General features: G+C 36.0%; 1 protein-coding gene across 1 annotated transcript; it reads left to right on the plus strand.

Annotated features, from left to right (window-relative positions):
• The first annotated feature begins 1,952 nt into the window (after positions 1 to 1,952).
• LOC109099631 (ankyrin repeat domain-containing protein 33B-like) lies at positions 1,953 to 13,772 on the plus strand. Its single transcript, XM_019113150.2, has 4 exons — positions 1,953 to 2,927; positions 10,910 to 11,039; positions 11,246 to 11,386; positions 12,327 to 13,772. Exons 1-4 carry the CDS (start codon positions 2,517 to 2,519, stop codon positions 13,172 to 13,174), a joined length of 1,530 nt encoding a protein of 509 aa, XP_018968695.1. The 5' UTR covers positions 1,953 to 2,516; the 3' UTR covers positions 13,175 to 13,772.
• The last annotated feature ends 1,592 nt before the right edge of the window (positions 13,773 to 15,364 follow it).

The following is a 15,364-nucleotide window of genomic DNA, read 5'->3' on the forward strand; positions in this document are numbered from 1 at the left end:
AGATGACAGTTGGTTATAAAACCCCCAACCTATTAGCACTTACAGTCATGCTTCTGTTGAAATTGGTTTATTATTTGAGCTGTAAAGTTATTTTAATAATCTTTTTTAACAGCCATTTAGGGGGTTTAGGGTTTGTGGTGTTTGGTTGTATAATTGGAAGTTGTAAAATTTTATATAACTTTACAGAAAAGGCTAGTAAGCAATCCCCCCCCTAAAATCATGTTAACATTCATGCCGTTCATATCTTGTGGCTATAATACTGAAACAGTAAGTATTTTGTTTATGGATTGGCCTCATTCACTTCCATTGTAAGCACCTAACTGTAACCCAGATTTTTTAATTAATTTATTTATTTAAAAGGACAAGTGGAAATTAATATTTTTGTGGTAATCAGCAGTATGCCACAAATGCTGTCAATTGTATAACTGTATTATAATTAATATTAGAGGGCTACCGTATAGAATATCCAGGATATATAGTAGAATATCCAGGATAGAAGGGGGAAGTTGTGGCCTAATGGTTAGAGAGTTTGACTCCTAACCCTAAGGTTGTGGGTTCGAGTCTCGGGCCAGCAATACCACAACTGAGGTGCCCTCGACCAAGGCACCGAACCCCCAACTGCTCCACGGGTGCCACAGCATAAATGGCTGCCCACTGCTCCGGGTGTGTGTTCACGGTGTGTGTGTGTTAAATGCAGAGCACGAATTCTGAGTATGGGTCACCGTACTTGGCTGTATGTCACTTCACTTTCACTTTCTTTTTTTTTTTTAGAATGGTGAGTAAAATTCTTCAGAAATGCCACTGTGTCACTGGCCGTAACAAGACAGTCATGCTTTGGCAGTTAGATAATGACTAATTTTTGGCAGTACAGTTTACTTGTTTTTAAAACCAACAGTACTTCCTCTATAACAGATGTGTAACGGTCGAACACAAGCAAAGCAGTGTGGACTGCTGCGCTGTATGTATGTTTGACTGATAAGATCACAGCTGCAAGTTAAGGGGTTGGAGCACAAGCTCCTGTTTGGGGCTAAATGACTCACTGATTAGTCACAGCAATGGGCACTTATCTTAGAACTCGAAGGAAAAGGGAGTGATTGTGTCTGAGGACTGTGGAAAAAGCTTTAGCTTGTAATAGAGCACACACATTAGCACACAACGTTTGTGTGGTGTAACTTTCCTAAAAAAGGTGTAAATCTGAAATTGAAAGTGCTGTACTTGTTATCAGAATTGAAATGTGAATGACATCATTTAAAAAAAAGAACTGTAGCGAAGAAAGCTAAGATGACTGAGACCATCTAAGGTTTTGTTATATGTGAAGTCTAAAAAAGAACCACAAGTGCTGGAAAGTTGATTAATTACTCTGGTACTACTGTCACACGGGGACATCCCCAACACAGGCGCAAGCACTGTAAACAGAGAAAAAAACCCACGTTGATGGCAAACAAAACTTTGTACTTTCCAGAAAAAACAAGTTTCAGCTGCTTTGTGTTCACTTGTTCATATGATACAAAAAATAGATTAAAGAAATTAAATTAAGAAGATTTATATATTTAATATTTAAAAATGTATAAATGTAAATTTTATAAAAGCCATTAAATATAAATTAGAAATAAAATCATTAAATATAAATTTTATATATGGCAGAAAAAGAAGATTTCCAAAATGTTTTTTTCTTTCGCTGTAGCTCTTTTAATTTTTATTTTTTAATAACAAACTACAATAACATCACTTAGACAATTATGACCTACTAAAATATCTTAATAATAAAAGAAATTCACTTTTCATGAGAGAAAAGTGTTTATTGTAATTTCTAATAAATATTAGTATTTTAGTGTATTTTTCAATAACTAATAGTTTAGGCAAGAAGAAAATGTCATTGACCCATATATGCAAAAATATTCAGAGGGAGGGAAAAAAGTAGTGTGTGCACGCGCGTGTGTGTGTGTGTGTGTGAGAGAGAGAGAGGAGGGCATCTAATCGGATTATGGAGGCAGAGTTTTGTAGCGCACGCGTCTACTTCTCTTTTATCATCTGCGGGGAATGTCCACCCTCTATGCTGTTTGTTTGGAACATCACAATATCTGAAAAGTTTCTCCAGGAAACAAATTGCGACATTCTGAAGACTTTCACATTACATGGAACTGCAAATAAGCTACACATTTTCGGGAGTTTTCGGTTTCCATATGCGCTTCTGATCGTCGCCGCGTGCTGCTGAGGAACACTACACTGACAGTGGCCTTATAGATACAGCAGTTATCAAAATGTGCTGATAAAACTACGGTACGTTATTATTACATGGACACCAATTGCACTTGCTTTCTATGAGTGGAGGAAAATGAAGTCGCGGATACCCAAAAGAAGACTTGAACCTCAGTTTGGAGATTAAACGCTTTTTAAAATAGCATTTTTGCTCGTTGGGCATCTATGATTTTAACGTACGCTACCTAAATGCAGCCGAAGAAGAGCAGGAGGAGTTTGATCCGCATGACTTGAGGATTTTATACTATTGGGGTTAAATGGTTCTGATAACGGACAGCAGGGATGGCGGAGGATCATCTCCAGGGAGGGTTAAACCATTTAAACATGATAAAAGCGCCCAGATCTGTCCCACTATCTTGGAGGAATCACCTGATCGCGTGGACGATGAAGATTATGATGAATATCTTGGCTCGGTTGAGTTGGATGAGGACTTCGAGGAGTTGGATGACTTCTCTGAACTGCCGGATACCAGGAGTATCGTCTCAGATGACTCCTTCTATCCGCCGGACGATGACTTTGTTGACTCCGAGAGAACCCCTTCCCCGGAGAGTCCTGCACCGCTGTCCCTTTTCCAAGCATGTTGTAACAACAACGCGCTTATTGTCAAACTCATGATTAGACAAGGTGTTACGGAGGAAGACGTCCAGGAGACGGACAAAAACAATAGAGTAAGTAAGCTTAGGAATAAAAGACACAAACTGAATGAATATTTAAGTATTAATACGCATTCTGTATCGCATGCTATGTTACAGGTAAAGGCGAAGTGTGTAACAAAGATGTGAACGAATCGTTCTCTTGAGGAGGGTTTTTCCCATTTAAACAATTGAACAAAACTGGTCTGAACGATTAATTTACGAATTGAATTGAATCAGGGGTGTGCGACTCGGTCAGAGAAAGCGGATCTTTTCGGATCTGTCCGGCTCAGTTAAAGGGATAGTTCACCTAAAAACGAAAATTTGCAGTTAATTTACTCAACCTCAGGCCATCCAAGATGTAGGTTACTTTTTTTCTTCAGTAGAAGAATAAAGGTTATTGCATTTAATTTGTTGGTTATATTTTTTTTTAAGATGTAGCGTTTGAAACGCGTTTTTTTGTGTTCACAACCCAAGCGATTTTCGCTGACGATGAGCCGAGTGAACATGCAAATTCATTTCCCTGACATTAGATGGCGCTTAATGTAAAAAACATAAATACTAGAAATACTAAATCAAGATTTTTGTAATCGCTGTCGCGTTTGTCATATAGTTCTTTGTGTTCCGACACCACGAGACCAGCAACTCTACATTAAATCTTGCCTTGCATCTTCTTCGTCTTATTTCTTCCCGGCAGTGTAGACGCTACTTGGCGTATATCTTCTTCGCCGTTAGGTATGTGTGCTCAGCAAGACAGTTTTGTGTTTTGAGCGCCCCAAGTTGTGTTTTACTGTAACTTCAGAAGCTCCAGACACGTGTGCAAAGCGCCATTCTCATTGGTCGTATAGTTTTTGACGCGACGCGTCAAAGCAAAAAAACGAACCCGAGGCGTTTTTTAGAAAATGACGCTTTTAACGCGTGGCGTTTTTCGCGTCGGTGTGCACACGCACATTGGCGCCCTTGGTTTAGTCACGAGGCGTTAAACGTCGTCGAATATCGCGCGCGAAATTCGTCCCGGTGTGAACAGGCCTTTTTTTCTTCAGTAGAAGAAAAGTTTGATTCATAAAAATGCAAGCCAATGGCTACCGGTACTTCGAGAGTAAAAAAATAAATAAAATAAAAATAAAAATATTCAGGCATTTCAGGCAACACAAAATTAACACTTTTTTTCAAGGACAATCAAGCAAGGACAGCCAGCAGCCAGTGGCCCATTAGTTTGTCTCTTGTATTGACAGTGTAAACATCCAATCACACTGCGCTATAGACAGCGCGATGAAGTATTTTGCTCCGCCTATATAAAGATCTCTTCACCCCAGCTTCTTCCTCGTTGTCTTTTCTAATGTTTTCACAGTAGTTCTATCAAGAACAGGCTTGCTCTGCGGTGAGTGATGCGGGTCAAAGAGCCAGGCAGGAGGAAAAGAGAGTAGTTAAATTAGTAAAGTGCTTGTTAGGGACTCGCAACAGAGGCAGGCATCTAATGTATCCTAATGTGTGCATGCGCCATGAGTGTATAATACGTAAATACTTTTTAATAAAATGTAAAATAGTCCCCCGCAATTTTTTGGCCAAGTCAAATCAAGTGTGTTCATAGAGGTTTCCATGGGCCAATGCGAAAAAGCTAGATTTAAATGAAAAAAGACATTATATTGTCGGATCCATGGGATTATACATTATTTTGTAACATTTATACATATACTATTCAAAAGATTGGAGTCAGTATCATTTTTTTTATTTTTTTGGGGGTTGGGGGGGTGATAGAAATTAATACTTTTATTTAGCAAGGATGCTTTAAATTGATCAAAAGTGATGATAAAAACATTTATAATGTTACAAAAATTCTATTACAGATAAATGCTGTTCATCTGAACTTTCTATTCATCAAAGAAACCTGAAAAAATTATACTCAGCTGTTTTCAACATAATAATAATAAATGTTTTTTTTTTTTGCAGCAAATCAGAATATTTGAATGATTTCTGAAGGATCATGTGACTGGAGTAATGATGCTAAAAATTCAGCTTTGAAATCGCAGGAATAAATTACATTTTAAAATATATTCAAATAGAAAACAGTTATTTTGAATAATAAAAATATTTCACAATTTTACTTCTTTTGCTGTATTTTGGATCAAATAAACGCAGGCTTGATGAGCAGAAGAGAATTCTTTAAAAAACATTAAAAAAAAATCTTACTGTACAAAAACTTTTGACTCTCTCTCTCGAAGTGGTGGTGGGCCGCCTGGACCAAAAAATGCCAGGGCGATTTTTTGTCCCAGTCCAGCCCTGATTGAGGTCCTCTGAAGCAAAATGATCAGTCTGTGCAAGAAACTGAACTTCACTGGCCTCAGGCAAATGGGGACGTTAGATTTTTTACAGGTTCTTTCAGACAGTTAATTTCAATGAACTGGTTCAAACAACTGTTCAAACAACAATTCACCAGTTCGTTACGTACACAATGACATAACGTATAAGCTATTATAACATTAAAGCACCCAATAATGATGTGAAACGCATATATTTACTAATATGTAATATGCATATGTCTAAAGCATATGAACTGATTTAACTAACAACTCACCTTTTTACCATGAGAAACCATAAAAACTTTTATTTGGCCCCTTCGTTCAAGTGCTCGGTTAACGCATGCTCGTATCAGCAGCACATGGGTTCTCCAGTCTGAGTCTGAACAGTTTCCCCAGTTCAGTGTACAGTTGGAGTAACTGAAGTGCTAAATGAATTGGCAAAAACCATCATTTGGGATCATATACACTGGTATATTGGCTCATTTCGATTTGGAGTGACTGTCGGCCAAGTCCAAAAGTGAGTTATGATTGAGCAACTTGTAGATCTTTTCTGGCTTGAGCTGTAAAATGATTTAGATATTCAGTCTCATTTGGTAAACTGGATAAAATAATTATTTGATTGTGAACCGGACTTCACTCGGACCATTTGCCTGAGGCTAAGGATTACAGGTAATAATGTTGTAAATAATGTTCAGTTTCTTGTACAGACCAATCATATATTGTCAGATAGATATTTTGATATTTCAAATATTTAGTGTTGCCTGATATTCTTCTTCAATCTCAACATGATGGTAGCCATTGACATTTTATGAAGCACCAAGAATCATGATTTCAGCTAAAAATCTTCTTTAATGTTCTTCTGAAGAAACACCTACATCTTGGATGGCCTGAGGGTGAATAAATTAACAGCGAATTTTAATTTTTGGGTGAACTATCCTTTTAACATCTCATCTCACCTCATCGAACTTGTTTGAACATGTATGAATTTATTCGTAAATGCAGAGCACAAACTTGGAGAACACGATGTTGTTTCTTAGTTGTTAAGGATTTGTGGTAAAAAATTGAGAAATGCAAAGGCTGACCACATTATTTATTTAAAGTCTCAACCATCTATCTTCTTCATTCTTACCTAGTTTAATTGTGATAGTCACAATAACTGCATGGTATTAACACACTGATCCAACAAAACCCAACACGTCTTATACATATTGTGGTATGAATGTGGTAGATTTATAATATTCCAGTAACAAAAAGATTACAAATGTCATAAAGTCAGTTACACAATCGATTTTATATGAAAATCAAAAACATGAAGTTTCAGGGTTGATTCTGGCAGGCTGCTGTGACCTCTAAGGCATGTGAGGTGGGATAATTACATTATATAAAAGCTAAATGCGAAACACATTGTGCAAAGTGTATACGGGTAATGCAAAAATAATTTGAAGGCCTTGAGGGTTTAATAATGGAGTTCCACAGTCACAAGAACAAGCCTCTTGCCTTTTCTCTTTCTAGCACAAACCTGGTCATTCCACACAAAAATGAGTCCCCAAATGACATCACCTCCCAGAGCTTGGGGCCTCAACAGTTCAGAATATATCATATTACAAGTTAAAAGCTTAGATTCAAGAGAATGTGTTTAAAAAATGTAAAATCAATAAAGAGCGCTGATATGATAGCATGGCTAATCCGTTCCTGGTAGCTTAACAGACAGAGATGTAGTGAGATGAGACTGTAGAATTCCTCTGAGGAACCTCAAGAGCACGTCACACAGGCGCATCTCTTATCTCATCTCTCATCACTCTTCTACAGGACAGTTCAGAGCAACAGGCATGGGATTTTCCCACTAATAGTTCCAGCATGTGCTCTATTCTTTTGAGACCATCTCTGCATGGTGTAATGCTGTAAATGTGGTCATTAGTCAGAGAGCATTACATCTCTTCCTGGGCAAAATGACTTGACAAAAAAATACAGTAATACAGTAAAAAGCAAAATATTGTGACATGTTATTACAATTTTAAATAATTGCCCCAATTTGAATACAATTTAAAAATACAATTTATTCTTGCGATGCAAAGCTCAATTTTTAGCAGCCATTACTCCTTCAGAAATCATTCTAATACTGTATGCTGATTTGGTGCTAAAACATTTATGATTATGAAGAAGACTTATGAGGATTTGTGGAAACTGAGATACATCAAGAGTTTGGTGTAAGAAAGTTATTTTTTTTTTCTTGAAGAATTTAATACTTCAGCAAGAATACAGTTGATCAAAGCTGACAGTTAAGACATTTGTATAATGTTACAAAATATTGCAATTTCAAATAAATGCTGTTCATTGAACTTTCTATTCATCAAAGTGTCACAAAAAATGTATCACTATCACTTTAAGTAGCAAAAATATGTTTTCAACATCGATAATAATAAGAATAATTATTATTATTAACTGAACCAATAATAATTTGACCAACAAATCAGCATATCAGAATAATTTCTGAAGAATTGTGACATTGAAGACTGACTGCTGAAAATTCATATTTTCCATCAAAGGAATACATGCATTTTAAAATAGAAAACAGATATTTTAAATTGTACAAATATTTCAGTCTTTACTGTATTTTTGTTGTTATACTTAAGAAAATGCACATAAAAGCAACTACTAAAAACTGACTAATGTTCTTATTAACAGCATTACACCATGTAGAAATTTCTTCTAAGCTTACATATTAGCACTGGAATGCTGCAGAGTGGCAGAAGACAGAGACATCCCAGAACAGTTGGAACATCACAAATTTGTAGAAAAGAACTAATCGCTGTATAACATGTTATGTCTTTAATGTCATAATACTTCATTAATTAATATTGCTAGTCTTACGTTACAAAGCATCAGACAAATATCTTATTGCTGTTGATTTAAAAGCCTCTTGGGAGTGAACTGTTAATATCATTACAGGATGCATAACATCTGCATTTTCAAGCCCATCTGTATTTTCCATTACTTTCATACATACTCATGACCCCTAACATCCTGTTTACCATGCAACTACTTTTGCTATAGGAGTTCAGTCTATGTGAAGAAAAAAAAAAATGGATGGATGTTACCCACTGACCTGTTTTCCTCGACTCCAATCCTTCACAGCCAGACTGACATTAAATGATCAAATCCAGGCCACCTTGCTCCTGTCACACGTCTTGAGGCCAGCCTGTTTCAGGGTTTGTCCTACCAGTCTGACATATATTACTATTCATCCTAAAAATTTCTAAAAACTTCTAGCAGTGCACAAAAAGTAATCTAATGTTCAAAGTACATAGAATACTACTGATGTTTAGTTTTAGTGCGTAGTAAAGAACTTTGCATTTCACACTCACAAATATGATATGCATAGCAAGCAGTTCTGTTCTTTTTTTAGAATGATCATAGATGCTGTGTTTTGTCTTTATTGTCAAAGCTGAACTGGAGGACAAATCCTGTAACTCCTTTTACATTCAATGGCTCACAAGGCTAATCCTTTCTATTTTAAGAATCAACCAGGCCACAGATTACCCCAACACATGTCTACATTTGTATTAAAACCAAGCTGAGTATATTTGATATAAAGATGCAGACTAAGAGAAACAGGTTGTGCCCTAAATTTAATTTTCATGTCTTAATAAATCTACCTGTATGAATGAGTTGTGTCTTGATGACAGTGATACTAAATACTTTATGCAAAATACTTTTAATATGATATTTTTGTGTGATGACTCGACTTAAATCGAAGCCATTATTCACAGAAAACCATTCCTTCTCGTGAACTGCTGTGACTGGAGCACTGAATCACTCAGTTGAACACAAGAAAGATTCTCACGAGAAATTCATTCGCAAATTGAATTGATCTGTTTTTCTAGTTTCACTGAAAATTAAATTTTGGCCAGTTGCTTACGAAAGGACTTCTCCGACAATAAATGAGTGTTTGAAAAAGAGAAGCTTGAGTAAAGAATGACAGGATTTTTGTTTTTGGATGAACTATTTCTCTACTACCTAAGGCTTAATTTCTACCTGATCCAACCTTTAAATATTTTGTTCATAGGTGTAACATAATGTAGTCAACATATGAAATCACAGCAATTAGCAAATGACAATGATCCAATCAAACAGTCACCCCTTTTTTCCATTCGTTGCACAAACCCAAACATGGGATTCTCAGACAAACAAACCAACATTTTTGATAATCACAGAGCCTAAGTGTTTGCAGCTGGAAACTGACCTACTAATGGCTCACTAATGTGTCTGTATGTTAAACATCAATAGAATTAAATATGTCACCTTTTAAACACACACTTTCACCATCATCTGATGTGCAGCAACTGGAAGCATCTTTCTCTTATTGTCATAGCCATTTAAAATTAGCTTGCCCAGGGTTTATTTTTAGTCTGCAGCCTCCAGCTGTGTGTCAGTGTGATGAGATGCTGCTGACACACTGTTACTGTTCACACTTAAATAGGCCAGACTGACTGTGAAGAGAGAAACAGACAAGCCAGGCGCCTTCAGAAAACCCCCCAAAATCAGCCGCACTGCTTCATCATGCCAATAACACTGTGAAATAATTGCAATTCTGTACATTTTCAGGTTTGAAGGTGCCTGCTTCAAGCCAGATTAGAATTCATAATTCACACACCCAGATCAGCAGATGATATGACTATCTTTGTCATTTCATTGAGGTGCAAACCAAAAATTTTCCTTGGTAAACACAGTTTGATCCTGTGAATACACTTAAAAATGCAGAATCCAATCATCAATCAAAATCGAATCGAATCTCACTGTAAACTGAATTGAATTATTCAGAATTTGCAAAAATCATTCTTAAAAAGATTCGCTACCCAAATATTCACACCTCTAGTAAACAGCGGTTATCCTGATTTCTTCCAGTTATCTAACTGATAAGGCTGGATTAACAATATCATTTAATCAGTTTTAAACGAGCATCGTTTGATAATTCTTAAATCTGAAAAACAACCTTTAAGTCAATGCTGTTTTCTGTTGATGCTTGAACACAAGCTCCCATCTGGTAATTGCACTTTGTGTTTTGCTTCTTTTTATATGAAGCAAAGTCTCTGGTCTCAAATTCTCTCAGTTTTATTGTGAAATGTAATTAATAAATCAATGTAATGTGTGTGTTTTGTGTAGTCTGCTGTGTTAGAGTAGGTTATTGTTGAAGGTTGTTGAACAACTTACAGAAATATATAACATCTCTTGTAATTGCAAAAAATCTGTTTTAACTGTAAACAATGTGTCATCATATAATGTTACATTTACCTCCATTCAATGTCCATAAGTTGATGGTTAGCTAGAAAAATGAACTCTGGAGAGGAAAATTTTGTTAAATATATGCACTGTGTTAAATATTCATTATATTTTTATTTAACCTGTAATATTATAGAAATGTACCTACCAACAGGGTTCTTTGTGTAGTTTACAGCTTTAGAGTTGAGATATTTAATGTACTATATATATATTTTATTTAACCTTCTATGTGTTTTATTTGTGTATTTTAAATGTGTTTTTATATATATATATATATATATATATTTCCAAATCAAAATGGCAATTAAATTTTAAAATCTGAATTTTTTTTTTTGTGTGTGTTTTTGTATTTTTTGACTGTTTTTATTTTATTTTAAATGTTCTTGGCCGGGGTGGAAACTTCTTGACAGTAATGCCTTGTGTGTGTTGACTTTGCAGACTGGACTAATAGTGGCATGCTACCAAGGGTATGTGGATGTGGTGACTGCTCTCTCCCAGTGTCCTCACCTGGATGTGAATTGGCAGGACAATGAGGGTAATACAGCCCTCACCACTGCTGCCCAGGCGGGTAAGAGCGATCAGACAGCCTCAATCCAAATCACAACCTGCACATATTTACATTTAGATAACCGTAAACGTTTAAGTAACTAGTGTCTCAACATTCAGAATAAATGGATGAGTGCGAAAACTTCCAAATACTACTAGAAATGAACTTCTGAGTGTCCTAGAAATGCTGTTGCATATTCAACAACTGACTGAGCTCAACAATTGCAGGTCACATCACAATCACTAACTACCTACTCAACTACTTTCCCGGGCTTGACATCGAGAAGAGGAACTGCCACGGTTTCACCGCTCTGATGAAAGCTGCTATACAGGGTCGAGTGGAATGTGTCAGAGCCCTGATGCTGGCAGGTACTCAAACCTCAGATCACTGTACAACAGACTGACAGAAATGCTAGGAAACACTACAATATAAAGCAGCTGTTATGTGATTAGCTACAAGAGAAGGATACACTACAGACATAATCATACCACAGATTTACTAACTGATTTTAAAGGGATAGTTCTCCCAAAATTGAAAACTGTATCATTATTTATTTACTCTTATGCCATTCTGAATCCATATGCTGTTATTTTTTCTGTGGAATAAAAATGCAGCTCTTGCCATACAATGGGAGTTCATAAAACAATATTACAAATCTTCTGAAGTCAAACAATAGTCACACAAAAGTGTGAGGAACAGAACATTATTATTATTATTATTTTTTGCTTTTATTTTGCCTTTGTTGCTTGTTACTTTCTTTTCTCATATTTTATTCTTTCATTTTTTTGCTATATTTTATTTTTCCTAAAACTATTTTATATTCTGACCTGTGAAGCTGCAGTTTTTGTATGATGTGTGCCATATGAATAAAAATACTTATTACAAAAATATTATCATTAATATTTCTTTCATATTTTATTTAATTTTGCTATGTTTTTTATCTAAAAGTGATTTTTATATTCTGACCTGTGAAGCTACATTTTATATATAAAATGTGCCACCCAAAAAATATTTTTTTTTATGAAAAAATATTTATGATCAAGTTTGTTATTGTTCTTTATTATTATTATTATAAAAAAAAATCTAAAATAATTTTTATGGTATGTATAACATTATTCATACAAATAATATTTATTAAAAATATATATTATTATCATTATCATTTATCCCCTGAAAATCTGTGAATATCTTAAATGCTGTATGGCTTAAGAAGACATGTAGTGAAAGAATGTAGTGAACAAGCCATGTGTTTGTTGTTGTATGGCAAAAGCTGCTTTTTATATGGCAAAAATCTGCTTTCTTGATCAGGAGCTGACATATATGCCAGGGACAACGGGAGGAAGTTCACTGCGCGAGAGTGGGCCATCTTCACAAGCCGCTATGACACTGTGTTCGCCATGACGCGGCTGATGCAGCAGCCGTGTGCGGATCAGTTCTGCGACTCCTATCGGCCTGAGTGGCCCCTTCTACCTGCACTGGTGGCCAAAACTCAGACACCCAAAGGCTGCATTCAGAAAATTTCACAGACACTGCGTGACTTCTTTGACATCAGCAACGTCACGGAGGCTTCAGACGACGGGGTTCTGGATCACATGGTGCGCATGACAACATCACTGGGGAGCCCGTTCATTGCAACGACATGTCGAACGGTGTGTCCCGGCAGCCCACCGTGCATTGGAAAACGCCGTTACTCTGTTCAGGAGATACTAAAAAAACAACGAATCGAGCAGCTGAAAAGTCTGGAACCCGAGCGCCTTGAGAACTACAAACGTCTCTTCAAGAACTCTCGTGTCCTGCTGGTGCCCAAATCAAAAGATCGTCGTGCAAGTCTGCAACCCCAGGTCCAATCAGATGGCTCCTCGTCTTCCTCGCCGACCATCCGCAGGGCCAGTCTGCTGCCCTTACACCTGCTGAGGAGGAGCAGCGTTAGGCCAGGTCTGGTGGTGCCCAAGCTGAGGATTACCAAGGCACCTACGCCAACCTACATGCCGGAAAAAGTGCGGCGGAAAAGCAGCAGTAAAGATGACCAGTTCCTCCAGATACCAAAGTGGAGATATAAAGAACTGAAAGAGGAGCGAAAGAAAGCAGAGGAGGCGGAAAGGAAAAGACTGGAGGCCATAACAAAGAGACAACTCACTATGGGAAAAAAGAAATAAGTGTGTGCAAACATACTGTTCACCATTTAATACTTGAAATGCAATTTTGATATCTGATTCCAATTTATTCTACTATTTATTGTTGTTGTTGTTTTTTTTTAAAGAAGACTAATGTTTATAATGTTAAATGCATCTCAGCTCCTATTTAAAATGTGAATGGTTTAAAGTGAACAGCTCCTTTAATTCCATTTCATGTGTTTGTGCATCAGGAAAAGAGCCAACCAGATCAGCTAATATTGGTACACTACTAAAACCAGATGCTACTTTATGTTTACATTCTTAAAATAAGATTCTTTGACTTTTAGAGTTGTCCAAATGCTAGCATCGTCTCAGATTTAGCAGTAGCATTGTGAATGTATTTAACATACTTTTTCAATACCTCATTTTAAAAGTATTTTTATAAACATTGTAGATGTTGAGGGTATTTCGGCAGCAGCCATGCCTGTATTTGCACACATTTCAGAGACAAATGCAACAGACAATCACCAGCAAGTAATGAAAGATGGAAGAAGAGGTAGTGATATCATTAGATTTTTTTTCTTCTGTATGTGTATTTTAATATTTATACTACTAAAGCACTCTAAGTTGATTACGTCAACGACCATGTTCTGAAACTATTACTGTTCAAAAAAAAAAAACAATGCATTATATATTAGAAAATGGTATTTGCTACTAGAGTGGGGTAAGATGTGTCATGCTTGCACACTAAATGATTGGCTTTTGTGTATCAAGGGCCAAAATTACACAGCTGCCTGTGATGGAGAGATGCGTTTAAAAAAGGCTAAACATTTCTTTGCATGTCAAATTAAATAGTTCTACATTTAAGTTCAAATGAAAGACAACACAATTTAATACAGGTTTAAAAATATATATATAATTTACACTACAGTTCAAAGTTTATGGTAAGTGAGATTTGTTTTAAAGAAATAAATAGTAATAAATTAATAATAATTTTAAGTAGCAAGGATGCATTAAATTGATCAAAAGTGACAGTGAAGACTTTTATAATGTAACAAAAGATTTCTATTTACAAGAAATGCTTTTCTTATGAACTTTGTATTCATCAAAGAATCCGGAAAAATATGTATCAAGGTTTCAACATTGATAATAAATTAATCTTGAACAGCAAATCAACATATTAGAATGATTTCTGAAGGACCATGTGACACTGAGTAGTAAGTGACACAAAAGAGTAATAGCTGCCAGCTTTGCCATCACAGGAATAACTTATATATATATATATATATATATATATATATATAATATATATATATATAATATATATATTATATATATATATATATATATATATATATATATAGTAATTGTATTTCACATTTTTGATCAAACAAATGCAGCCTTGGTGAGCATAAGAGACTTCTTTCAAAACATATTACCAACCCAAAACTTTGTAACGGTCTTGTATATTGGTGTATTTGTAATGTTTTTTTTTATTAGGTGTATTTTTGCCGTGAATTATTCTGTATGATTTAATTAGCTAAATATTAGCCGTGAATTATTATAGAGCTGGAAACAGTTACATATCACAACAAATCTCAGGTATGAACACTCCTATATGCAGAATAATACAATGTTTAATTAAAGAATTTGTAGTGATATCAGTTTGAAATGTCTCACTGACCATCACGTCATCTCAACAGCACCACTGTGCCTCGGTGTCCAACACTCAGACCACACAAAACACACACAGACAGCTTATTTCATAAAGATGTCAAGACCAGCACTGACCTAATGTCAGGTCACCCTGTTATCTTAAAATAACACTGCTTTTAAACTACTTTAGCTTGTACTAAGTAACTAACCAAAAGTATTGACCAGCACTGCTTGGAAGAAGAATCTCATTGTAATTTTGGAATAAAAACTGCTTTATGATAACAAAGTGTGACTCCATTTGTTGAACTTTGAGCAGGAGTAAAGGTGAAGCACAGACTTTATTAAGCTATTGAGGTCACTGGCATGAGCTGACAGACGCTGAGGGACTTGTCAGTCTTGCAAGGTCAGCACTTGCCTCAGGACAACATTGTATGAAGAAGAATGAAGTGCCCTCTGCTGGAGAACCAAAATACTGATGTGGGATCTGCTGCAGCGCTGATAACCTATCAAAGACAAATACACTGCGAAGGCCTGAATGTCTGATAGACCCCAGGGTACGGGAAACTCTGAACTGGC

This window comes from Cyprinus carpio, chromosome A24, assembly GCF_018340385.1.
Source record: "Cyprinus carpio isolate SPL01 chromosome A24, ASM1834038v1, whole genome shotgun sequence".
Classification (NCBI taxonomy): Eukaryota; Metazoa; Chordata; class Actinopteri; order Cypriniformes; family Cyprinidae; genus Cyprinus; species Cyprinus carpio.

Coding starts and splice junctions, on each gene's coding strand:
- LOC109099631 (XM_019113150.2), top strand. CDS start 2,517: ATGGTTCTGATAACGGACAGCAGGGATGGCGGAGGATCATCTCCAGGG. Junction 2,928..10,909: donor AGACGGACAAAAACAATAGA/GTAAGTAAGCTT, acceptor TTGACTTTGCAG/ACTGGACTAATAGTGGCATG. Junction 11,387..12,326: donor CAGAGCCCTGATGCTGGCAG/GTACTCAAACCT, acceptor TTTCTTGATCAG/GAGCTGACATATATGCCAGG.